This window comes from Anolis sagrei, chromosome 10 (assembly GCF_037176765.1).
Source record: "Anolis sagrei isolate rAnoSag1 chromosome 10, rAnoSag1.mat, whole genome shotgun sequence".
Classification (NCBI taxonomy): domain Eukaryota; kingdom Metazoa; phylum Chordata; class Lepidosauria; order Squamata; family Dactyloidae; genus Anolis; species Anolis sagrei.
Window position 1 is genome coordinate 1,852,501 of NC_090030.1, and position 27,352 is coordinate 1,879,852.

At 44.9% G+C, this 27,352-nt stretch overlaps 1 protein-coding gene across 1 annotated transcript in view; it reads left to right on the forward strand.

Annotated features, from left to right (window-relative positions):
* AR (androgen receptor) overlaps positions 1–27,352 on the forward strand; it is a 246,371-nt gene that overhangs the window by 130,091 nt on the left and 88,928 nt on the right. The window contains exon 3 of the mRNA XM_060755993.2: positions 26,819–26,935. Within this exon, the coding sequence (XP_060611976.2) occupies positions 26,819–26,935 (117 nt within the window). The remainder of the gene's footprint in view (positions 1–26,818; positions 26,936–27,352) is intronic.

The following is a 27,352-nucleotide window of genomic DNA, read 5'->3' on the forward strand; positions in this document are numbered from 1 at the left end:
GAAAGCCCACAATCCTCTCTAAATCATCTGTTAAACCATCAGTCTCTGTCTGATCTACAACATAACCAGTAAAATTAGAACCTAGAAATCAGAAAGGTGAAAGTTGTTGTTGTTGTTGTTGTTGTTGTTATATTTATACCCCATTTTTTCTCTCCACAAGGAGACTCAAAGTGGCTTACATTTCAGTACAATTTAAAATCTACAAATATACCATATGGACTACACAGTTATAGCATTATTATTCCAATTCAACTGCCATATCAACATCCTGGATTATTTATTACCATTATTATTTTTCAAGGTTCACATTGGAGCCATTTGATATGTGGGAGATGTTGCTGTGTTGAATGCACCAATACATTGTTTGTATGCACCAATACATCCTTTATTTGCATGCCTTTGACTCCAAGAGAGAAAATGAAGTTTTCCTTGGCACCAATGGGGAAACTTTAGAAGTTGTTTCTCTTCCATTTTTAGACCTATCAGGATGACACTGGCCTCACTTGTAGGCCACATTTACAACTGCAAACCTGCCAAATTTCAGATAATTTCACCAATCCACTTCTGGTTACTCTTACCTACAAGAAGCACTTCCTGAATATCAAGCAAAAAGTGAGTGCTAGAAACAATATCATGTGAAAGCTGACTGGCACAACCTGGGGATCACAACCAGACACAGTGAAGACATCTGCCCTTGCGCTATGCTACTCTGCTGCTAAGTACGCATGCCGAGTATGGAACACATCTCACCACACTAAAACAGTGGATGTGGCTCTTAATGAGACATGCCGCATTATCACGGGGTGTCTGCGCCCTACACCACTGGAGAAATTACACTGCTTAGCCGGTATTGCACCACCTGACATCCGCCGGGAAGGAGCAGCCAATAGTGAAAGAACCAAGGCAGTGACATCTCCATCTCATCCCTTGTTTGGGTATCAGCCAGCACGTCAACGACTTAAATCAAGAAATAGTTTTCTAAGATCTACAGAGACACTCGCTGGAACTCCTCAGCAAGCGAGAGTCCAAAAGTGGCAGGCTCAAACCCAGAACCTCAACCAATGGCTGATCCCAAATGAGAGACTCCTCCCTGGGCACACAGAAGACGGGGCAACTTCGAAGGCGCTGAACAGACTGCGCTCTGGCACCACGAGATGCAGAGCCAATCTTAAGAAATGGGGCCACAAAGTGGAATCCACAACAGGCGAGTGTGGAGAAGAACAAACCACTGACCACCTGCTGCAATGCAACCTGAGCCCTGCTACATGCACAAGGGAGGACCTTCTTGCGGAAACACCAGAGGCACTCCCAGGGGACAGAGACTGGTCAAAGGACATTTAATCAGCTACCAAACTTGCAATCTTTGTGGGTTTTTTTATCTGTTTGTTTTGTTCTGTTAGAAATGTAATACAATGGTCTGGTTGCCCCTGACATGATAAATAAATACCAATTCACTGATTTTGGGGACTTTTAAAAAGTTTTTACCATAACTGCCAAACTACCGAATTTTTCCGAATCTCAATTTGCCAAATGGAATTCTGCACACACCCTAATGGGAGAATATTTGAAACGTTGGGAGGCATGGATTCACACCAAGAACTATCATATCCATGAAATTCGATTGTGGCATCAACGGATGCCATGATCGTAATATCAGCTGGGATGGAGACCGCCTGGAGAGAAGACCAGAAATCTCAAGGCAAAGCTAGGAAGGGAAATCCTTGGGAAGCCATTTCTGGTTGTCCCTCTTGATAATATAAAACTTGAGGGATCTTTTGGGGTCAGCTTCCTATGTTTCAGAGGTGGACAAAGTGCAGGCGCAGGACCACGAATGAGCTTTTTCTGGCCGTTGATGCCTCCAAACTTGCTGGATTGACCTTTTTTTCTGGCTGTCAAAGCATCCAGATTTTTCCCCAGGAAGCTTCCAAAAGAGAGAAATTTCTAGAAGTTGCCATAAACTTCCAGCATCTTATTTTAGGTTTTTGGGGTTCAGTTTTGGCAGCCTGCGTGGCCCCTGCGGTGCCTCAGAGACAGAAAACTGGCCCCCAAACTCATTGCGGTTGCCCAACCCGGCTGTATTCTTTTGCCAAAGCAGCCCTCCAAATTGATACTTCTTGACTATTGGTCTTCATCCAGACTTCAAAGCAGAATTCCTGACTTCCAGCTCTGGATTCATTTCTCAAATGAAAAGGGAAAAAAGCCCTTCCTCAATGCCTGTGATGGCTCCGCTTCTCCCAGCGTGGAGCATCCGAGGTTCAAGGTTCTGCCTCACATTCATTTTCGTTGAGAACAAAGCAAGATTGGAGACAGAAAGTTGGACCCAGGTCTGCCGAGTCAGGGAGCCAAGCCTTGCAACTGTGACTCATCTGTCTCTCTCATATTGTCCAACTCCCTCATAAACGGCAAGTGCGTATTAATTAGCGGCTGCAAATTGGCTGTAGTAAAAGGAGAAGCACCAGGCGGTGTGAATCATCGGGCGGCGAAGCATCTTTATTAGATTAAAGCCTCCGAATAAGTCTCTTATGGAATGAACGAGATGTGTAATATTGCTCGTTGAAGACTCTGGAGACCTCCTGTCACGTATTATGTTCTGCAGTTGATGGTGGTTGGTGATGGAAGGGTTAATGTAAGTATTAGTTCTAAAGGGTTGAGTAATCTGTAAGTAAGACTTCATGGGTGAAAGCAATTAAGGGTGGAGGTATACAAGAGATATACAAGATAGATGCTTTTGAACTGTGGCACTGGAGGAAAGTTCTGAGAGTGCCTCGGACTGTGAGATGATCCAACCAGTCCATACTTCAGGAAAGAAAGCCCGACGGCTCATTGGAGAGAAGGATATTTGAGGCAAAGTTGAAGTACTTTGGCCACATCATGAGAAGAAAGGAAAGCTTGGAGAAGACAGTTATGCTGGGGAAAATAGAAGGAAAAAGGAAGAGGGGCCGACCAAGGGCAAGATGGAGGGATGGCATCCTTGAAGTGACTGGATTGACTCTGAAGGTGCTGGGGGAGGTGACAGCCGACAGGGAGCTCTGTCATGGGATGGTCTATGAGGTCACGAAGAGTCAGAAACGACTGAATGACTGAACAACAACATACAAGAGATGGGTTGCACCTGGGTGTTTCTGGATATAAGGACCGAGCCTTGGGACTGATCTTCGGGAGAAAAGTATTTGTCTTATCTTGGTGGTAGATGCTGCTGGTTTCCCCCCAGGTTTGTGGATTTTTGGTGTCCTGACTTGTCCTCTGAACCTTTGGGATCCTGGTACCTTGAATCTTTGAACTGGCTTTTGACTATTGTATAGACTCTTGATCCCTGGACTTTGTTTATTGAACTCTTGGCGTGTGATCACTGGACTGGACCTTTTGTCTATGGCGTTATCTTGAACCTGCAAAAGTGTTTGCTATCAGTTTTTGTTTATTCTGTGGCTGAGTGCTATCTTTATGTTTTATATTTTGGACTATTAAAACAGCCAGAAAGTAAGTGGTGTTTTAATTAAACTGTTTTATGCAAACTGGGTATTTGTTTGGTTCATCTCTACCTGAATCAGGCAGAGCCCTGGCAACGTGACACCTCCAAATTCAAAGTGCTGCAGAATCGAAACCTTTTTGCTATCCGCTTCTGCCTTTCAGTGGGAAGAAAATAGTCTGGAGATAGAGATGTGCACAACACTCAAAAACTGTACCATTTTTGGCTGATTCCCCATTCCATTTTCCAAGAATTTTCCGAAATCAAGAGGGGACTGCCATTTTTGTTACGATAAGATTCTGTCCATTGGTACCAAAAGAGGCTCATTTCTCTGTCATTTTTAGGCCTATCAGGATTAAACCTGCCTCACTTGTAGGCCATATTTACCACTGCAAATGTGCCAAGTTTCAGAACATTTCACCAATCCACTGATTTTTGGAATTTTTTTCAAGTGTTTTCACCATAACTGCCAGATTGCCGAATTTTCCTGAATCCCAAATCTGCCAAGTTTCAGAACATTTCACCAATCCACTGATTTTTGGAATTTTTTTCAAGTGTTTTCACCATAACTACCAGAGTGCCGAATTTTCCTGAATCCCAAATCACCAAATGGAATTCTGCACACACCCCAATTGGAGACTATTTGAAACATTCATGCCAAGAGCTACATCGGATCATCACTGTTTCAAATCCTCATCCTCCTTCCAGCCTCAAGTCACAAGAGAGAGAAACACAAGGATCTATTAAATGGATATTCATATATTGGCAGAGATTCCCAAATCTGGCATGAAGCATGAATCCCAAGCAATTCTGTTCCCAAACATCTTGAATAAGGGATACTCAACCTGTGTAAGTTTATTATTATTTTGAAGCTGTATCCAAGGCATTTCTACCTTTTGTGATTGCTTCCAATCTCATGACCGTTTTGGACCAAGCGCAGCCTTCCATCTCAGGAAGGGCCTACAGCTCCCAGTGATATTGAGCAGTCTTCCATTGTGTGGTCAATCAGTCAACAAACTATAGCAAACTTCAGGTCTAAAACCTCACAAAAAAGGAGGCAGAACCTCTAATGGAGATGAGGGAAAGGTTCTTCAGGCTGGACCCAAGCTTCTCGAGCTGATGTTCACCAGATGTGTTGAAGCTTGGACTCCTTTCAGCTCCATCTGTCTTTCCCTTCCTTCGTATCCACTTGATACTCTGCTGGAGTCTTCTTCATCCCACTCTTCTTCCTGACTTTCGATACTTTTGGCTACAGAGGTCACGTTAAAAAAAATAAGATGGAGAGAGCGGTTTCCTCATAACATATTTCTTCGACAGTTTCTAATGAGCCTCCCAAGTTGCAACCTTTGACGGCGCCAGCTCTGTGTCACTTTAGGAGGAATGAGAAGGCATTTCCTAGATGGAAGTGGGCAACTGCGATGGGATTTGAGGCCAGTTGTCTGCCTGTAAGGGGTCACAAGGGCTGCCAAAGGATTCCAAAGGAAATGGACCTGGCCAAAACTCCATCTCCAGCTGTGAAAAATGTGATTATGTTGACGTTGAAAAATAGTTGCAGGAATGAGGCTACTTGTGACCTACTTAAAAGATAGTTGATCTCTCTTGAGAAGCTTTCAAGTCCTGCCCAAAAGAGGTGGTCTACCGGTTGTGAAGGCCACAAAACAGCTTTGGTGGACCATGCATGGTCCTCTATTCCCTCTTTGCCCACCTCAAGATGGACTCTACATTATAGAAGTTTCCCATCTGCTTAGAGAACTAGGGGAAGGAAGCAGAAATAGAAGCAGGCTCACATTCACACGGATTTTGGCCATCCTCAACGTGGGGTGGCCAATGGGTTTCGTTGTCCCAGTATGGTACATGGAAGCTACATCAGCTCACTTCCTGATACTCTTTGGCCAATATTTCACCAATTCAGGGAGGAGTGAGTTTGGAGGAACCATTTGTTTTGTGTTGGGCTTGAAGGCTCTTGTGGATTCTAGGATTTATGCTATGCATATGGGACAGCTGGAATGCCAGTTGTTGTTCATTCGTTCAGTCATCTCCAACTCTTTGTGACCTCATGGACCAGCCCACGCCAGAGCTCCCTGTCGGCTGTCACCACCCCCAGGGTCTCCTTCAAGGTCAGTCCAGTCCCTTCAAGGATGCCATCCATCCACCTTGCCCTTGGTCGGCCCTTCTTCCTTTTCCCTTCCACTTTCCCCAGCATAATTATCTTCTCTAGGCTTTGCTGTCTCCTCATGATGTGGCCAAAGGACTTCCACTTTGTCTCTAGTCTCCTTCCCTCCAATGAGCAGTCGGGCTTTCTTTCCTGGAGGATGGACTGGTTGGATCTTCTCGCAGTCCAAGGCACTCTCAGGACTTTCCTCCAACACCACAGCTCAGAAGCATCTCTCTTCCTTGGCTCAGCCTTCCTGAAGGTCCAGCTCTCACATCCGTAGGTGACTACAGGGAAGACCATGGCTTTGACTAGGCAATGGATCTTGGTTGCCAGTCTGATGTCTCTACTCTTGACTATTTTATCGAGACTGGCCATTGCTCTCCTCCCATGAAGTAAGTGTCTTCTGATTTCCTGGCCACAGTCTGTGTCTGCACTCATCCTTGCACCTAGAAATACAGGAATGCCAGTAGGAAATCTAAAAATAAAATGCCCCTCCTCTGGCTTAGAGCTGAGGAGCGAAATGGTTCCAGGTATTTACACAGCTGGATTAAAAAGGATTCGTTGGAGAAGAAAGTGCTTCCATGAGTTGCTCCTTTCTTTAAAAATTGAGAATCCCATTGATCTAGAGGAGGCTCAGGAAGTAACCCCAGATTGTTACAAGCATTGTGTGTGGTTGTGAGTCCTTGATGACAACAACCAATGTGCAGAATGCCCAGCCTACCTATCCGAACGCATCTCTTCCTACGAACCCTCCAGGAAGTTAAGATCATCTGAGGAGGCCCTGCTCTCAATCCCGTCTGCTTCGCAAGCACGCTTGGCAGGATGTGCTGCAAAGACAAAGTTTTGGCAGTTTAATAAACTTTTCCCATGTTTTATGGTAGAACCAATTAGACAGTGGTATCTAGCACCCAGGAACAAAATTGTGTTACATAGTATAATGATAGCAGTTGGATCCTATATCAATCGCCATCAATAAGATTTGTAGTTTAATGGGGATACTAGGAATCACTAGGTTCTTGTGGGTTTTTTCGGGCTGTAGGGCCATGTTCTAGAGGCATTTCTCCTGACGTTTCGCCTGCATCTATGGCAAGCATCCTCAGAGGTAGTGAGGTCTGTTGGAAATAGGACAATGGGTTTATATATCTGTGGAATGGCTGAGGTGGGGCAAAAACAGCAGTGAGGAAACAACCAGGCACAGCTTAACACCTCTCAACAAGAGATTTCCCAGGCTCAGGCAGGCCTTCAAATGCTAATGAAGCAGAGAGGAAACAACCAGGCTCAGCTTAACACCTCGCAGGAGATTTTCCCAGGCTCAGGCAGGCCTTCAAATGCTAATGAAGGTTGAAACATTCACGCCTAGCTCTAGCAAGGAAGAGCTCTTTGCCCCCCCCTCCCCCCGAGAGATGGCCATCCATCTAAATGGCCATCCATCTAAAATTACAACAGTAAAAACAGCAGTGAGGAAACAACCAGGCACAGCTGAACACCTCTCAACAGGACATTTCCCAGGCTCAGGCAGGCCTTCAAATGCTAATGAAGCAGAGAGGAAACAACCAGGCTCAGCTTAACACCTCTCAGCAGGAGATTTTCCCAGGCTCAAGCAGGCCTTCAAATGCTAATGAAGGTTGAAACATTCACACCTAGCTCTAGCAAGGAAGAACTCTTTGCCCCACCCCAGCCATTCCACAGATATATAAACCCATTGTCCTATTTCCAACAGACCTCACCTCTGAGGATGCTTGCCATAGATGCAGGCGAAACGTCAGGAGAAATGCCTCTAGAACATGGCCCTATAGCCCGAAAAAACCCACAAGAACCTAGTGATTCCAGCCATGAAAGCCTTCGACAATATACTAGGAATCTTCTGCAGAGAATGCAGACTAAGGCTCTCCAGCGTAGAATTGCAAATCCCTCATTGAACGACAGATGCCGTTGTTCTGTTCTGTGGATCCATCGATGGATAAATCAACCTCTCCAATCTAAGTTTTCCTGGAAAATATTTGGAAAACCTCAACAGCCTGGCTCTTCCTGGGTTAAAGAAAGCCGCCCCTCATTAATTGCATTGCAGATGTGGAAAGGCTCAGCCCTTGAGGGAAACAACCTTGTCGTCAAGCCATGGAGAGGTCTTTCAAACATGCAGATAAGAGCGGGAGGAAAGAGCCCTCAAGATGGAAAACGAGTGCTTTTGGTGTCTTTTCGAGGACGATTAACTGAGTGCTCATCAATTTATGCTAAAGTGCTTGGAATGAGTCACCCTGGAGACATAAGTAATAGTGGGAGAAGCATTGTGATGGGGAAATATTTTTGTTTCCCTTGACTTACTCCGCTTTCTTCTGCCAACGCAAAGCCTTTATACGTCGGCACAAAAAATACCTGGAAGATCTTGTTAATGGCAGCTTTGTGTTAGCCGTTTCCAGCTGGCAAGCAGCCACTTCCCTGGTATTATTTACAGGGAAGCTTGCAAAATCCAATTTATTCACATATGAGACCTATATATTGTGTGAGGACAGGGCGGAAGCTCATTTTCAGCTATGGCAACCCAATTGAGGAATGCTTTGGAAGCTTGATAGATACCAACACAAAAGTCAATGAGAGGCCAAGTAGAAGCATGACTGCCTCTCAGAACATCAAGGATTCAAATATGGAGAACCGAAACAACAATAGAGAGACTACAAGGTGAAGGAAGGAAGGAAGGAAGGAAGGAAGGAAGGAAGGAAGGAAGGAAGGAAGGAAGGAAGGAAGGAAGGACGGAAGGAGGGAAACTATCTAGCTATGCTTAATGTTATGGGTTTCCAAGTTGACGCTGATGTGAGGTGACCATCTCAGAATGTTCTTGGCCAGGTTTCTTCAGACTTCCAGTGAGTTTCCCTGATGGAATAGTAGCTTGAATCCTAGTTGTCTCTCATCCCTTTCTAATCCTTGAACTACTCTACCACGCTAGATCTCCTTTGGTGTTTTGGGTCAAGGTTTCTTCAGAGAAGGTTTCCAGTTCTCTGCATCTCCTGGACCAGTGTTTCTCAACCTGGGGGTCTGAACCCCTGGAGGGGTCAGAGGGGTCGCCAAAGGCACCAGTGTTTTCTGTTGGTCATGGGGGTTCTGTGTAGGAAGTTTGGCCCAATTCTATCATTGGTGGAGTTCAAGGAGCTCTTTGACTGTAGGTGAACTATAAATCCCAGCAACTACAATTTCCAGATGTCAAGATCTCTTTCTCCCAAACTCCAACATTGTTCACATTTGGGCGTATTGAGTATCTGTGCCAAGTTTGGTCCAGATTCGTCATTGCTTGAGTCCACGGTGCTCTCTGAATGTAGGTGAACTACAACTCCAAAACTCAAGATCAATGCCCACCAAACCCTTCCAGTATTTTCTGTTGATCATGGGAGATCTGTGTGCCAAGTTTAGTTCGGTTCCCTCACTGCTGGAGTTCAGAATGCTCTTTGATTGTAGGTGAACTATAAATCCCAGCAACTACAACTCCCAAACAACAAAATCAACCCCTCCCCCAACCCCACCAGGATTCACATTGGGGCATATTGGGTATTTGTGCCAAATTTGGTCCAATGAATGAGAATACATCCTGCATGTCAGATATTTACATTATGATTCATAACAGGAGCAAAATGACAGTTAAGAAGTAGCAACAAAAATAATGTGATGGTTGGGGGTCACCATAACATGAGGAACTACATTATGGGGTTGTGGCATTAGGAAGGTTGAGAAACACTGTCCTAGATGGTGGGTTTCCATAGCAGAGTAGTCATCCATGGTGCTATTCCAATATTCATTCCATTCATTCATTTGTTTATTAATGCCCAAACCATAGGTAACTCATTCCAGTATTCAAAACAAGATGTCATTTCTGCTAATTCTTGACTAATGTAGTCAAACCACTTGTGCTTCCCCATCAGAGTAGAACCATTGGCTTACTGGGATTTATGTAAGGATTGAACCAGGAGTTCACTCAATCCTTTAGTAGGTTTTGAACATCAGAAGGAACTTCTTGAGAGTGGAACCCAACCTATGGAGTGACTCTGTCTCTGAATGCCTTCAGAGATACAGTCCTAAGCAGATCTTGCTGCTGAGGAGCCTCAAGACCTCGCCTTGAACAAGAGTTGGACTTGATGGCTTGCCTCGTTCCTTATTTCATCTTCCAACTTGCAGTGTGACAGTTCCGGATGACAGTTCCCATTACCTCCTAGCCTAAAAGGGCCATTGTTGGGAGTTGTAGTCCCTCAAACTTGGAAGGCCTCAAGTCGTAGAAGGTTGATTCTTAACACAGTTGCAGTCTTCTGCAACTCAGTTGCAGGAGCTGGGCATGTTTAGCTTGAAGAAGAGAAGGCTGAGAGGAGATATGATAGCCATGTAGAAATATGTGAGAGGAAGCCACAGGGAGGAGGAGGGCGCAACCTTCCTTTCTGCTTCCTTGCAGACTAGGACGCGATGGAACAATGGCTTCAAACTACAAGAGAGGAGATCCCATCTGAACATGAGGAAGAACTGTGACAGCCATTCAGCAGTGGAACTCTCTGCACCGGAGTGTGGTGGAGGCTCCTTCTTTGGAAGCTTTTAAACAGAGGCTGGATGGCCATCTGTCAGGGGTGATTTGAATGCAATATTCCTACTTCTTGGCAGAATGGGGTTGGACTGGATGATGGCCCAGGAGATCTCTTCCAACTCTGATTCTAGGATTCTGTACCATCCACTTACTCTTAAAGCTAATAATGGGAGGGAAAGAAAGAAGGAAGGAGGAGGAAGAGGAGGTGATAATAGTGTTGAGAAGACCAGAGAGGAGCCGCCGAGTGCCTGTTCTGTTAAAAGAACGTGGTGAAATGTCGTATTATGTACTTGAGCCCCATTATGTTACTTTCCTTGGCAGCCAGCGGGCTTGGGTATTATAACCACATCCTCATAAAAGGCAATTGCAAGGTTTGGAAGAGGGGCCTTGTTTGTGAACGCAAGGCAGCTCCCTCTCCCCCGCCTCTGTCCTCCTGTCACGCCAGGCTCCCTTCTTCTAAGAGAAAAGCCTGCTAATGACTTTTACGCAAAGCCTTGATTGAGGGTTGTTGATGTGATTTTGTCGAAGGAGGTCGAGCGTGCCAAACAAAAAGCCCAGTTGTGTGATGCCAGGAGGCTCTGAGTCGGTTGTTGTTTCCTGGAGAAGGAAGTCTTGCTTTTGGACTCAGCAGTTGCCTGGGATACAGCTGGTTATGGACAACCTGCCTTACGAAGCTGTTGTGACCCCCCAATTGGAGACTGGCCCCATTGCCTTCCCTGGGATTGCCCAACACTGAGGACAGTGTCTCGATAAAATAGTAAAGAGTAGAGACATCAGACTGGCAACAAAGATCCATTGCCTAGTCAAAGCCATGGCATTCCCTGTAGTCACCTCCGGATGTGAGAGCTGAACCTGAGGGAAGGCTGAGTGAAGGAAGAGAGACGCTTTTGAGCTGTGGTGTTGGAGGAAAGTTCTGAGAGTGCCTTGGACTGCGAGAAGATCCAACCAGTCCATCCTCCAGGAAAGAAAGCCCGACTGCTCATTGGAGGGAAGGAGACTAGAGGGAAAGCGGAAGTCCTTTGAAGGCCACATCATGAGGAGACAGCAAAGCTAGAGAAGGGGATGATGCTGGGGAAAGTGGAAGGCAAAAGGAAGAGGGGCCGACCAAGGGCAAGATGGATGGATGGCATCCTTGAAGCGACTGGACTGACCTTGAAGGAGCTGGGGGTGGTGACGGCCGACAGGGAGCTCTGGCGTGGGCTGGTCCATGAGGTCACGAAGAATCGGAGATGACTGAACGAATGAACAACAACGAGGACAGTGGGTTCGACAGGGTCCCGTCACCAATGTTTCCTGGCATTCTTTGCAAAAGGTCTCATTTCCACCTCCTGAAAACAAGTTGAAGCCTGGTTAGAGTTGGATCTTTTTTTATTCTTTGAGGATCTCAAAAGTCTTTCCACCAATGTGTGACATCGCAAGTTTGCATTTAATTGAGTTTACATAATTTCAGAGCAGAGCACTGAATCGATTGCAGAAAGGTGAGTCAACACACAAGTCAATGCCATTGACTCAATGTGTCTAATTGAGATTAACAATGGGATTTTGACCATCAAGTTTGTTCAGATCTTTGGAACATAGTCTGTTATGGTAGTCATAATGGCTACCTGGAGGAAAACCTGATGTAGAGCGTGACTGCCTTGTGCTTAAATGATGGAGGTACCTAGCTTCTCTTTTCCCAACTGACCTCCCTCCATATGGATTGTTGAATAGCTAAATAAGAGGAGTAAGAGATCTGATGAGAGTCAGCATTGGAATCGGAGCAAGATGTTCCGAGTCTGGAAACCAGGAATGGACTTGGTTTTGGCCAGAGAAAGAGAAGACTGAGAGGAGATTCGATAGCCATTTTAAAATATCTGATGGGTTGTCATCACCTTGAAAATGGAGCTGGGTTGTTTTCTGCTGTAGCAGAAGGTGGGGCATGAGCCAATGGAGTCAAATTACGAGGCAGAAGTTTCTAGCTGAATGTTAGGAAGAACTTCCTGGAGAGAAGGGCTGTCTTGACCGTGGAATGGACTACTTCAGAAGACGGTAGACTCTCCTCCTCCTCCTCCTCCTCCTCTATCTCCACCTCCATCATCTCCATCTCCTACCCCTTCCCCTTCTCCTTCAGAGTTGGTATGGCCATATCTCAGGCATGCCCACCCCTGTAAGACAAGGGGTTGGACTAGATAGCCCCTGGGGTTCCTTCCCATTTGTGGAGTCTCATTGGTCCATAGGGATCCATACACTGTTAACCTTTCAGTTGGGTGCTCACCTGACATGAAAGTTTCAACTAGTTTGTTGTTTTGTTTGCTAGTTTTTGTACTAAGCCATCATCAGCTTCTATTTATGGTGACTCTGTGGATGAAAGACCAACAGGTCCAACCTAATGAGGTCACACCATGTTGTTCCCAAAAGAGCTTCCAATGGAGAGCTGGACTTGACTTTTTTGAGCCCCACGTTGACCTTCAGAACCCACGGCTTGAAGGGCCACATCTCTCTCAGGGCTCCCGTCCCTTTATCAGCTGTTGTAGGAGAAGGCACCTGAGGCAGTGAAACTTCTATGTGAGTCCACACCAGCTGTCATTTCTGCGTTTACACAACTGCTGAAGGTACGAGAGCCCTTTCCTGTCATGTATGTTTATTTTGGTGTTGTGTAACATGAAACATTCCAAGCAATCAATTAATTCGCTTTTCCAAGAAGGATCGAGATAGGAATCAACAAGTGGGTCAACCACCACCATGACGTTTGCAACCATAGAAACACATTTAGTTTGATAATCACATCCCTCCATAAATTGAGATGCACTCTGGAAAGAGGCATTAGGTTGCATAATCCAATTTGATATCTGGAATAAAGGGGGAGCCACATTCAATTAGCCCCCCACCATTGCTACCTTTTTTTTTTTAATGTCCTCCTCTCCTATCTTTTGCCTACTGACAACCTGTATTGGTTGGGAGGGAACTCAATCTTCTCTTTGTTTCATGGCTGCTCATCTCACAACTATTTCAAGTTGTAAACATGATCAATGGGAAGTATCCCTAAAGCTTAGTTGGTGCATTGACCATCCCTGCCTTTAGAGTGTTGTTCTCTCCAGGAGCTCATTTTATGCTGTTTTAATTGCTATTGCTTTATTTTAATTGTATTCTGCCTGGGCTTGAGACCCTTGTAAGCCACTCTGAGTTCCTTTGGGGAGATGGAGGCGGGGTAGAAAAATAAAGTTGTTGTTGTTGTTCTCCTTCTCCTCCTTCTCCTTCTCCTTCTCCTTCTCCTTCTCCTCCTTCTCTTTCTCCTCCTTCTCCTTCTCCTTCTCCTTCTCCTCATTCTCCTTCTCCTTCTTCTCCTTCTCCTTCTCCTTCTCCTTCTCCTTCTCCTTCTCCTTCTCCTTCTCCTTCTCCTTCTCCTTCTCCTTCTCCTTCTCCTTCTCCTCCTCATTCTCCTTCTCCTCCTTCTTCTCCTTCTCCTTCTCCTTCTCCTTCTCCTTCTCCTTCTCCTTCTCCTTCTCCTTCTCCTTCCCCTTCCCCTTCCCCTTCCCCTTCCCCTTCCCCTTCCCCTTCCCCTTCTCCTTCTCCTTCTCCTTCTCCTTCTCCTTCTCCTTCTCCTTCTCCTTCTCCTCCTCCTCCTCCTCCTCCTCCTCCTCCTCCTCCTCCTCCTCCTCCTCCTCCTCCTTCTCCTTCCCCTTCCCCTTCCCCTTCCCCTTCCCCTTCCCCTTCCCCTTCCCCTTCCCCTTCCCCTTCCCCTTCCCCTTCCCCTTCCCCTTCCCCTTCCCCTTCCCCTTCCCCTTCCCCTTCCCCTTCCCCTTCCCCTTCCCCTTCCCCTTCCCCTTCCCCTCCTCCTCCTCCTCCTCCTCCTTCTTCTTCTTCTTCTTCTTCTTCTTCTTGTAGATTTCACTGAATTGTGGAGAATATGTAGTATAGAACTACAGGTCCCATGTGCCTTGGCAGAAATGACCCTCTTCATCGAACTCAGAGACATCAATCCTGAGAATTGCTCAAGAAAATAGTTTGAGGAAGCGTGCTGTTCCCTCCTGAAGTTCATAGTTTGTTGTTGTTGTGGGCCTTCAAGTTGAACTCAACCTTTGATGACTCTATCCAAAACTTTGATGGATATTCCAGAGGAAGGTTGGCATTCCCATCCTCTGAGCGACTTGCCCAAGGTCATGCTATGGATTTCCACACCTAGTCCAAGACAACACTTAACTACTCTAGCTCTGTTTTCAGAGTGACTTTATCTTATGGTGACTCCATCTTCACTTTTTCTTGGCAAGGCTTATTCATAACCGATTTGCCGTTGCGTCCCTTTGAAGTCAAGAGAGAGACTCTTTCGGAAGACCACGTCAACAAGGCCAACATCCTTATTAGGACAATGCCTTCATGATGCTATTCCTGATGGGGTGCACATATGTGAGTTTTCCAAGCATCACCTTGGATTCTGTGATGGGAAGACTCATCCATGCCTCCCATCTTCAAAAAAAGAGCCTTTGGAGCCAGAAGTAAGCCATGAAAACTCGTGGGGCTGCCCTTGAAGACGGCCCGGAAGCTTCAGCTGGTTCAGCGCGTGGCAGCCATGTTACTAACTGGAGCAGGTGGCAGGGAGCACACAATGCCCTTGTTGTCCCAGCTCCACTGGCTGCCGATTTGCTACCGGACCCAATTCAAGGTGCTGGTTTTGGCCTACAAAGCCCTAAACGGTTCCGGCCCAAAATACCTTTCCGACCGCATCTTGGCCTACGAGCCCACGAGGACCTTGAGATCGTCTGGGGAGGCCCTTCTCTCGGTCCCGCCTGCGTCACAGGCGCGGCTGGCGGGGACGAGGGAGAGGGCCTTCTCGGTGGTGGCCCCCCGGTTGTGGAACACTCTCCCTGCTCACATCAGACAGGCGCCCTCCCTCATGTCCTTTCGGAGAAGCCTTAAGACATGGCTGTTCGAGAGGGCATTTAATTAAGTGCTACAGCAAGACAATATGGTAATGAGAACTGGAATGGAACAAGGAATATGAGATTGGCTATGATTCTACTAAGAGACGAAGCGGATTTTTAGTGTAGTCTGTAAGTTGTGTATTGTTTATATGTTGTTGAAATGGATTTTGTAACTGTCTTTTATGTGTACTGTACACCGCCATGAGTCGCCCTTACGGGCTGAGAATGGCGGTTAATAAGTGCATTAAATAAATAAATAAATAATGTTCTAGCAGCATTTTCTCCTGGATGATCGAATTTCTTATGTAGGTGTGCATGGATTTTTGCATGGATAGGTGTGCATGGATTTTTCCATATACTGTGTGGGCCAATTGTTGGTTTGGTTCGCAGATGACTAGGACATCTAGAAATTGTATTTTTCCTTGTTTTCTTTTTCCATAGTAAACTGGATGTTTGGGTGGATAATGTTGATATGGTCCAAAAGCTTGTTGAGTTCTTCTCCTCCATGGCTCCAAATGGTGAACGTGTCATCCACGTATCGGAACCATACAGTTTGCTTTTTTGGTGCAGTTTCCAAAACTCTTTGCTTTTCTCAAAGAATTCCAGATTTTAAAAAATGCTATGACGGGGCTGAGAGGGCTCCCCATGGCTGTTCCAGCTTTCTGTTCATAGAATTCATTGTTCTGCTGGAAGTAGCCTGTCGTGAGGCAATGTTGAACAGAGCTGTGATGTCTTCTGGTAAAGTCTAGTTGATGAGTGCGATGGTGTCTGCTATAGGGATCTTAGTGGATAGAGACACCACATCAAAGCTGATCAGTTTGTCATTGGCGTTGGATTTGAGATTGCTGATTTGTTCTAGGATGTAAGCATCCTCTGCATGCTGTAAGGCCTACTTGTACCTCATGTAGTTCCTAGTATATTTTGGATTACATGAAACTCAAGACTTTTACCTGTATGATCACCTTCAGACATGATTTCGGAGTAAACTGTTTTATTATATTATTCTGGTGTTCTCGAGTTGTTATTTGCTTGCATGTGTTTGGATTTGAGGGAGGCTGTATTGTTTTGAATCAGCAGATTGACCTGAAGGTTTTAAAGACCTTTGCCTGAGTTATTCTCCTGTCTCACTTTTTCTTTCATACTCTCAGAGAACCCGTCAGCTTTTCATAGCAACTCTGTCTGATGCTTTGTCTTTGCATATTCAGGCATTAGCATTATAAAAAAAATAACACTTCCCGTCTTCCCTTCTCTTCTTCCTTCCTTCTACATCTCTTTCCTTCCTTCCCCCTTTTTCTTTCTCTTCTGCTGTCTCTCTTTTCTTCCTTCTCTTTCCTTCTTTCCTTCCATCCCTCTTTCTCTACATCTACCCCCCTTCCTTCGCTCCCTCTTTCCTTCCTTCTTTCCCTTTTTTCTTTCCTTCTCTCCTTCCTTCCTTCCTACCTTCCTTCCTTCCTTCCTTCCTTCCTTCCTTCCTTCCTTCCTTCTCTAACTTTCCTTCCCCGTTTTTCTTTCCCTCCCTCTTTCTCTCCTTCCTTCCTTCCTTCCTTCCTTCCTTCCTTCCTTCCTTCCTTCCCTTTGCTTCCATGCTTCCTTCTTTCTTTCTTTCCCTCCCTCCCTCCCTCCCTCCCTCCCCCTTTCTTTTCTTTCTTTCTTTTTCTCCCCCTTCCCTCCCTCTTTCTCTACATCTTCTCCCCTTCCTTCCTTCACTCCCTCTTTCCTTCCTTCTTTCCCTTTTTTCTTTCCTTCTCTCCTTCCTTCCTTCTCTAAGTTTCCTTCCTTCCCCCTTTTACTTTCCCTCCCTCTTTCTCTCCTTTCTCCCTTCTCTACCTCTTTCCTTCCTTCCTTCTCTCTTTGCTTCCATGCTCCCTTCTCCCTTTCCTTCTTTCTTTCCCTCCCTCTTTCTTTTCTTTTCTTTTCTTTCTTTCTTTCTTCCTTTCTTTCTTTTTCTCCCCCTTCCCTCCCTCTTTTTTTACATCTTCTCCCCTTCCTTCCTTCACTCCCTCTTTCCTTCCTTCTTTCCCTTTTTTCTTTCCTTCTCTCCTTCCTTCCTTCTCTAAGTTTCCTTCCTTCCCCCTTTTACTTTCCCTCCCTCTTTCTCTCCTTTCTTCCTTCTCTACCTCTTTCCTTCCTTCCTTCTCTCTTTGCTTCCATGCTCCCTTCTCCCTTTCCTTCTTTCTTTCCCTCCCTCTTTCTTTTCTTTCCTTCCTTCCTTCCTTCCTTCCTTCCTTCCTTCCTTTCTTTCTTTCTTTCTTTCTTTCCTTCCCTCTTTCTGTTCTTTCTTTTCTTCCCTTCCCTCCCTCTTTCTTCCCTTTTTTCTGTATTGTCATTTAGCTTTTCATCATTTAGCTTTTGGGGGCTTTTTAAGTCCCTTCTGCTGTGTTTTTCAGTGTTTTTATGAGTGAAGGACATACATTGGACTGTTAGGTGTCCTGTGTCCAAATTTGGTGCCAATTCCCCCAGTGGTTTTTGAATTCTGTTAATCCCACAAACGAACATTACATTCTTATTTATATAGATTTGCTATATATGTATACCTCCATTCCCAACTCCAAAGGGAACTCGGGCGGTTCACAGTGTCAAGGAGGTTCACAGTGGATTATGCAATGCTCCAGTGGGATTCCTTCCCAGGTAATAATCCTCAGAGCTCCAGATGCTTGTCTGTTCTTAAGGTGAAAACCACACACCTGTGTTATAGATGGATTAGGAATCAGCTGTTACAGTTTTCCCTGTAATAGTCAATAAGAGCACCTAAAGCTTAGGAGAGCTTCTATTCAACAATTTCAAAGCTCCCTGCTTGAGCGGTGATGGCATGATCATCAGCATAGATTATTTTATTTGTCGTGTCAGGGCAACCAGTTAATTGTATTACATTTCTAACAGAACGAAACAAACAAACAAAACACAGAATTTGAAAGCTTGGTAGTTGATTAAATGTCCTTTGGCCAGTATCTGGCCACTTGGAGTGCCTCTGGTGTTGCCACAAGAAGGTCCTCCCTTGTGCATGTGGCAGGGCTCAGGTTGCATTGCAGCAGGTGGTCACTGGTTGGCTCTTCTCCGCACTCGCATGTTGTGGACTCCACTTTGTGGCCCCATTTCTTAAGATTGGTTCTGCATCTCGTGGTGCCCAAGCGCAGTCTGTTCAGCGCCTTCCAAGTCGCCCCATCTTCTGTGTGCCCGGGGGGGGGGGGGGAGTCTCTCATTTGGTATCAGCCATTGGTTGAGGTTCTGAGTTTGAGCCTGCCACTTTTGGACTCTCGCTTGCTGGGATGTTCCAGCGAGTGTCTCTGTAGATCTTAGAAAACTATTTCTATATTTAAGTCGTTGACGTGCTGGCTGATACCCAAACAGGGGATGAGCTGGAGATGTCTCTGCCTCGGTCCTTTCACTATTGGCTGCTACTTCCCGGCGGATGTCAGGTGGTGCAATACCAGCCAAACAGTGTAATTTCTCCAGTGATGTAGGGCGCAGACACCCCGTGATAATGCGGCATGTCTCATTAAGAGCCACATCCATTGTTTTAGCGTGGTGAGATGTGTTCCACACTGGGCATGCGTACTCAGCAGCAGAGTAGCATAGCGCAAGGGCAGATGTCTTCACTGTGTCTGGTTGTGATCCCCAGGTTGTGCCAGTCAGCTTTCGTATGATATTGTTTCTAGCACCCAGCATAGATGAAACTCTCTCTTCCTTCTGCCAGCGCCTGATCATTTGTGTAAATGTTAAACACTGATGGAGAAGCCAAGGCAGGCTGTTCTTCTGTTTTCACCATCTGCGAAATAGATTTAAGTGGATCGATGTTGAGTAAGGTGACCAAGCAAGCTCCTACTCCACAAACGGTGGCCTGGAACTGGGGACGCTCGGCCTTTGCTTTCCTTCCTTCCTGTCTTTCTTCCCATTGCTCGGGGAGGTATTTCTCCACTCCAGCTGCCACTGTGGATGTTTTATTTTTATAGGCAAATCGGCTATTAAACATAATTGAGAGTTTGTCCGCAGCTCTTTATACGGAGGTGCAACGCTCAGCCACCATCTGCCCAGGAAGGCTGCAGATGCCAGTGAAATGAAGTGTTAATCCTTTTGCAGAACAGCCTCCCGATTTATAGATTTACTAGCCGTCCCCTGCCAGGCGTTGCTGTGGCCCAGCCTGGTGATCTGGAAAATAAAGTAATGGGAAAGTGTTGGTTTCTCATCTATGTCATGTGTTGATAATTGTGGGTAAACAGTATTTCTTGATGTATTGTCGAAGGCTTTCATGGCCGGAATCACTCAGTTCTTGTGGGTTTTTTCGGGCTATATGGCCATGTTCTAGAGGCATTTCTCTAATCACCTTTCAAGAAGAGTTTGCTCCAGGCACAGTCAGCCCATTGTATGCTAATCAAGGTGCTCCAGCAGACCTCACCCTCTGAGGAAGCTTGCCATAGATGCAGGCGAAACATCAGGAGAAATGCCTCTAGAACATGGCAATATAGCCCGAAAAAACCCACAAGAACTGAGTATTTCTTGATGTTTCTTTGTCAGTGTTGATGTGGAGATTGTCTGGTTTGCTTACCCTGGAACATGCCACATATCATAGTCCTTCTTTAGGGGTCCCTTTCACATCTATGATACTATATCTGTCATATACATTTATTTATTTATTTGTTTACTGTGCTTCTATACCGCTGTTCTCAGCCCGGGGGCGACTCACAGCGGTGTACAACATAGAGAGGACAGGGTGCAAATTACAAGACACAATCTAAAATCAATCTAGCAATAACAAAAAACATCGTCATCAACAACATCAACAATATCAATATCAATAATACAAAAAGCCATTCGCGTCGTCTCATCGTTAAACCACAATCCAGTATCATTTTCCGTTGTTCCATTCCTGTCGTCATTACCAATTATTGCACTTCTTGTTCGAACGCCTTCTTGAACAACCAAGTCTTTAGTTTCCTGCGGAATATCATCAGGGAAGGAGCCAGTCTGATGTCCACGGGAAGGGTGTTCCACAACCGAGGAGCCACCACCGAGAAGGCCCTATCTCTCGTCCCTGCCAGGCGTGCCTGTGAGGCAGGTGGGATTGAGAGCAGGGCCTCCCCGGATGATCTCAAAGTCCTTGTGGGCTCGTAGGCCGAAAAGCGGTCAGATAGATATCTTGGGCCGGAACCGTTTAGGGCTTTATAGGCCAATGCCAGCACCTTGAATTGAGCCCGGTAGCAAATCGGCAGCCAATGGAGCTGGTACAACAAGGGGGTTGTATGCTCCCTGCGTCCCACTCCTGTTAGTAACATGGCTGCCTCACGCTGGACCAGTTGAAGCTTCTGGGCCGTCTTCAAGGGCAACCCCACGTAGAGAGCGTTGCAGTAGTCCAAACGGGATGTAACCAAAGCGTGGACTACCGTGGCCAAGTCAGACTTCCCAAGGTACGGGCGCAGCTGGCGCACAAGCCTTAGCTGTGCAAATGCTCCCCTGGTCACCGCCGAGACCTGGGGTTCCAGGCTCATCGATGAATCCAGGGTCACACCCAAGCTGCGAACCTGCGCCTTCAAGGGGAGTGCGACCCCATCCAGCAAAGGTTGTAACCCTCTGCCCTGTTCGGCCTTGCGACTGACCAGGAGTACCTCTGTCTTGTCTGGATTCAATTTCAATTTGTTCGCCCTCATCCAGACCGTTACAGCAGCCAGGCACCGGTTCAGGACCTCAACAGCCTCCTTAGTTGCTAACTGCAGTTTTACTACTGTTATGCATCATAATGTAAATATCTAATATGCAGGATGTATTTTCATTCACTGGACCAAATTTGGCACAAATACCCAATTCACCCAAATTTGAATACTGTTGGGGTTGCGAGGGGATTTATTTTTGTCATTTGGGAGTTGCAGTTGCTGTGATTTATAGTTTATCTACAATCAAAGAGCATTCTGAACTCCACAAACGATGGAATTGAATCAAACTTGGCACACAGAACCAACAGAAAATACTGGAAGGGTTTGGTGGGCATTGACCTTGAGTTTGGGAGTTGTAGTTGCCCTTTAACCAGAGAGTACTGTGGACTCAAACAATGATGGATCAGATTCTGTACCAAACTTGATACAAATCCTCAGTATGCCCAAATGTAAACACTGGTAGAGTTTGGGGACAATAGACTATGACATTTGGGAATTGTAGTTGCTGGGATTCATAGTTCACCTATAATCAAAGAGCATTCTGAACCCCACCAATGATACAATTGGGACAAACTTCCCACACAGAACCCTCATGACCAACAGAAAATACTGTGTTTTCTGATGGTCTTTGGTGACCCCTCTGACATCCCCTCGTGACCCCCTCCCCCAGGGGTCCCGACCCCCAGGTTGAGAAACGCTGGTCTAGCTATATCTATGGTTGGATGGCTCTTTGTCAGGAGGGCTTTGATTGTTTTCTTGCCCTGGTGAAGGCTGTTGGCCTGGATGGCCCCCAGGCAGCATTTTCCAACCTGGGGGTCAGGACCCCTGGTGGGGGGTCATGAGGGGGTGTCAGAAGGGTCATAGGGGTTCTGTGTGGGACATTTGGTCCAATTCTATCACTAGCGGGGTTCAGAATGCTCTTTGATTGTAGGGGAGCTATAAATCCCAGTAACTACAACTCCCAAATGTCAAGGTCTATTTCCCCCAAACTCCACCTGTGTTCATATTTGGACCTATGGAGAATTCATGCCAAGTTTGGTCCAGATCCATCATTGTTTGAGTCCACAGTGCTTTCTGGATGTAGGTGAACTACAACTCCCAAATTCAAGGTCAATGCCCATCAAATCCAGTATTTTCTGTTGGTCATGAGAGTTCCTTGTGTCAACTTTGATTCAATTTCATCGTTGGTGGAGTTCAGAATGCTCTTTGATTGTAGGTGAACTATAAACCCCAGCAACTACAACTCCCAAAGGACAAGATCATTTTTTTTTTTTGAGTTAGTTAGTAAGTGTCTTCTGGCCAAATTTGGCGGTAATTCGTCCAGCAGATTTGGAGTTATGATGCCACTCACAACGAACAGAGCATTGATTGATAGATAGATAGATAGATAGATAGATAGATAGATAGATAGATAGATAGATAGATAGATAGATAGATAGATAGATAGATAGATAGTTTATCCTCTCTCCACTCCACTTAGCTCCTTGCTCTCCTGGAGTCAGCACCTCTTTGCCTTTATTCCTTCCTCCTTTTCTTCAAGTTCCTTTCTCTCTTTCTTCCTTTTCTTTAGGTTCCTATCTCTCTTTCCTCTTTTTCTTCAGATTTCTTTCTCTCTTTCCTCCTTTTCTTCAGGTTCCTTTCTCTCTTTCTTCTTTTTCTTCAGGTTCCTTTCTCTCTTTCCTCCTTTTCTTCAGGTTCCTTTCTTTCTTTTCTCTCTTTCCTCCTTTTCTTCAGGTTCCTTCCTTTCTTTTCAGGTTCCTTTCTCTCTTTCTTCTTTTTCTTCAGGTTCCTTTCTCTCTCTCTCTCTCTCCTCCTCTTCTTCAGGTTCCTGTCTTTCTCTCCTCCTTTTCTTCAGGATCCTTTCTCTTTTTCCTCTTTTTATTCAGGTTTCTTTCTCTCTTTTCTCCTTTTCTTCATGTTCCTTTCTCTCTTTCTTTACTTCAGGTTACTTCCTTCCTTCCTTTTCTTCACATTCCGCCCTCTCTTCCTTTTCTTCAGGTTCCTTTCTCCCTTTCCTCCTTTTCTTCGGGTTCCTTTCTCCCTTTCCTCCTTTTCTTCGGGTTCCTTTCTCTCTTTCCTCCTTTTCTTCGGGTTCCTTTCTTTCCTCCTTTTCTTTAGGTTCCTTCCTTCCTTTTCTTCAGGTTCCTTTCTCTCTTTCCTCCTTTTCTTCTGGTTCCTTTCTCCCTTTCCTCCTTTTCTTTGGTTTCCTTTCTCCCTTTCCTTCTTTTCTTTGGGTTCCTTTCTCTCTTTCCTCCTTTTCTTTGGGTTCCTTTCTCCCTTTCCTACTTTTCTTTGGGTTCCTTTCTCTCTTTCCTCCTTTTCTTTGGGTTCCTTTCTCTCTTTCCTACTTTTCTTTGGGTTCCTTTCTCTCTTTCCTCCTTTTCTTCTGGTTCCTTTCTCTCTTTCCTCCTTTTCTTTGGGTTCCTTTCTCTCTTTCCTACTTTTCTTTGGGTTCCTTTCTCCCTTTCCTACTTTTCTTTGGGTTCCTTTCTCTCTTTCCTACTTTTCTTTGGGTTCCTTTCTCCCTTTCCTACTTTTCTTTGGGTTCCTTTCTCTCTTTCCTCCTTTTCTTCAGGTTCCTTTCTTTCTCTCTCTCTCTCCTCCTTTTCTTCAGGGTCCTTCCTTCCTTCCTTCCTTCCTTCCTTCCTTCCTTTTCTTCAGGTTCCTTTTTCTCTTTCCTCCTTTTCTTCAGATTCCTTTCTTTCCTCCTTTTCTTCAGGTTCCTTTCTCTCTTTCTTCCTTTTCTTCAAGATCCTTTCTCTTTTTCCTCTTTTTATTCAGTTTTCTTTCTCTCTTTCCTCCTTTTCTTCAAGTTTCTTTCTCTCTTTTCTTCAGCTTCCTTCCTTCCTTCCTTCCTTCCTTTTCTTCAGATTCCTTTCTCTCTTTCTTCCTTTTCTTCAGGTTCTCTTCTTTCCTTCTTTTCTTCAGGTTCCTTTCTCCCTTTCCTCCTTTTCTTTAGGTTCCTTTCTTCCTTCCTTTTCTTCAGGTTCCTTTCTCTCCTCCTTTTCTTCGGGTTCCTTTCCCTCTTTCCTCCTTGAACTCTGCCCCTTTTTTCTCCCTCCAGAGAAATCCTCCCCTTGCCTCCTTTCTCTGGCAAAGTTGCATCCCTTTCTTTTCATTATCCTTTTTATTAAAGCCGTGATTGATAATGACGAGTTTCCCTTATAAAATAAACTCAAAGCAGGCAGTTCTTCCGCCAATCAATTTTATGAAAACGGGTGGGATGAAGCAATTCATCCTGGAATGAGCGGAGTTGGAGTGTAACCTTTGCAACAACCAAAACACTTAATAGGTTTTGGATCCACTCTTCTTGGATGCATCGCCATTCCTTGAAGACTTCTTTCAATTGTTTAATCCCTTTAATGCCCCTTAAGAAAACATAATTTAAAGTTGGATTCCATCTATTTATATATAAGTCAAAGTTGTGAAAGGGGGAATGGGGAAACGTTCATGGGTTCGGGATCAATGGAAAGGACGTCGATGTCTGGGTTGATGGACTATTCAGTTTGCGGAGCCAGTGGTGTGGTCCTGCTGTGCAGAAGACTAACGCAACCCATATGGAGAGAAGGGAACGGCCAATCCTAGAAGTCATCTGTCTCTGTTCTGAACAAAGCGGGCCAGAACTGTAGTATGGCTTGGAGTTCTGGTCATTGATAAATGAGAGGGCGATCACAGGGTTGGAAAGACCTCAAGCCCTTTCCTTCCAGAAGGAAAGTGGACCTATTGAACTCAAGGCATTCTGGTTCCAATCATGTGCCATCTGCCTCCAAGGAAGGCAATGTCAAAACCCTCTGAAGAAGTCTTTCTCTAGGAAAACTCGTGTCGGCGTTGACTAGAAGGCAACGTCAACAGAAGAACCTCCTGTCTCCAATTAATGTGCCCTCATTCAGGAGACAGGGGTTCCGGCAGGGTTCGGATGCTAAGACTTTCGGAGAAATCTTGGAGATGAAATCCCAAATCTAAACACGGAATTCGTTTCTGTTTCTTGTACACCTTATACGAGTAGCCTGAAGGCCATGTTACACACATATTTTTAAAATGCTATCCCATAGCGGGAGAAAGGAGGGATAGAGAGAGAGAGAGGGAAGAAGAAGAAGAAGAAGAAGAAGAAGAAGAAGAAAGAGAGAAGAAGAGAAAGAAAGGAAGGAAAGAAAGAGAAAGAAAAGGAACAAAAGAGGGAAGGAAGGAAGGGAAAGGAAGGAAGGGAAAGGAAGGAAGAAAAGGAAGGGAGAAAGGAAGTAAAAGAGAGAGAGAAAGGAAAAGAAAGGAAGAGAAAGGAAACATAGAAAGAGAGGAAGGAAGGAAGAGAAAGAGAGAGAGAAAGAAAGGAATAGAATGAAAGGAAGGATGGAAGGAATAAAAAAGAAAGGGAGGAAGGAAGAGAAAGAAAGAAGGAAAGGAAGGAAGGAATAGTGAGTAAGAAAGAGAAAGGAAACAGAAAGAAAGAGAGGAAGGAAGGAAGGAAGGAAGAGAAAGAGAGAAAGAAAGGAATAGAATGAAATGAAAGATGGAAGAAAGGAAGAAAAAAGAAAGGGAGGAAGGAAGAAAAAGAAAGGAATAGAAAGGAGGAAGGAAAGGAAGGAAGGAATAGTAAGAAAGAGAAAGGAAACAGAAAGAAAGAGAGGAAAGAAGGAAGAGAAAGGGAGAAAGGAAGGAGTAAAATGAAAGGAAGGACGGAAGGAAGAAAAAAGAAAGGGAGGAAGGAAGAGAAAGAAAGGAATGGAAAGAAAGAAGGAAAGGAAGGAAGGAATACTGAGTAAGAAAGAGAAAGGAAACAGAAAGAAAGAGGAAGGAAGAGAAAGAGAGAAAGAAAGGAATAGAATGAAATGAAGGATGGAAGGAAGGAAGAAAAAGAAAGGAATAGAAAGGAGGAAGGAAAGGAAGGAAGGAATAGTGAGTAAGAAAGAGAAAGGAAACAGAAAGAAAGAGAGGAAAGAAGGAAGAGAAAGGGAGAAAGGAAGGAATAAAATGAAAGGAAGGACGGACGGAAGAAAAAAGAAAGGGAGGAAGGAAGAGAAAGAAAGGAATAGAAAGAAAGAAGGAAGGAAGGAAGGAAGGAAGGAAGGAAGGAAGGAAGGAATAGTGAGTAAGAAAGAGAAAGGAAACAGAAAGAAAGAGAGGAAGGAAGGAAGAGAAAGAGAGAGAGAGAAAAGAATAGAATGAAAAGAAGGATGAAGGAAGAAAAAAGGAAGGAAGGAATACAAAGAAAGAAGGAAAGGAAGGAAGGAAGGAAGGAAGGAAGGAAGGAAGGAAGAAAAAGAAAAAAGAAAGAGGAAGAAAGGGAGAATAGAAGAGAGAGAAAGGAAGAGAAAGGAGAAGGAAGGAAGGAAAATAGAAAGAGTGAGAGAGAGAGGAAAGAAGAAGGGTGAAAGGAAGAAAAAGAGAGGAAGAGAAAGAAAGAATATATTAAATATAATACTACCGATAGCATATAATATATATATAGAGAGAGATATTCTGTTATTATTGTATATTTGTATATTTTAAGTTGTAATGTTTTTGACTGTGAGCTGCTTTGAGTCTCCCTATGGAGAGAGAAAGTGGGATGTGAATAAATAAGTAAATAAATACATAAATAAATAAATAAGATATTAATGGTGTGAGTTGCTCTTATCCTAAAGGCAAGGCTTCCCAGTCTGACTTGGCTTGGCTCAAGCTTGGGTTATCTTCAGTGGGGAGCGACAGGTTGCATCCCTTGCTGTTGGGTTGTTGTAGGCTTTTTCGGACGATATGGCCATGTTCTAGAGGCACTCTCTCCTGACGTTTCGCCTGCATCTCTGGCAAGCATTCTACTAAGAGACGAAGTGGATTTTTATGTAGTTTGTATTTGTTGTATAGTCATATGTTGTTGATACTGGCCTCTGTAACTGTCTTTTTATTTGTACTGTACACCGCCATGAGTCGCCCGTAAGGGCTGAGAATGGCGGTCAATAAGTGCATCTAATAAATAATAATAAATAATAATAAGCATCCTCAGAAGTAGTGAGGTCTGTTGGAACTAGGAAAAAGGGTGTATATATCTGTGGAAAGACCAGGGTGGGACAAAGGACTGCTGTTTCTCAACCGGCCTTGTTGTTGTTTTGTTTGGCATGCCTGCAGGTAAACAGAAGTACCTCTGTGCCAGCCGCAACGACTGCACCATCGACAAGTTCCGGCGGAAAAACTGCCCTTCCTGCCGCCTGAGGAAATGCTACGAAGCAGGGATGACCCTGGGAGGTAAGCGGAGCGCATGGATCCGATGGGAGGAATCTCGGGTTCCGGGGAGTTGCAGCGTGCCGGTCGCCAGATCAGTTGCGCCTGGCAGTAGCTCGGCACCAAGAATGGGAGGAATAGACGGTAGAGATCTTCTCAGGGTCTGCCAAATTATCGCTACTTTTCATATTTTGTATCAGATTTGTTAGGTTCGTAAATTTATTTATTATTTATTTATTTACTTTGCTTCTATACGGCTGTATCTCAAGCCCGAAGGCGACTCACAGCGGTTCACAAACAGTAAAAACAGTAGAAACAGCAGTGGTTCCATACAACATATAACAATTGACTTAACACATTATCCATAAATTACCAATAAGCAATTACAATGCACAATTATTACGAAAAACAACCGTACCCAACCTTCTCATCATCCAAGCG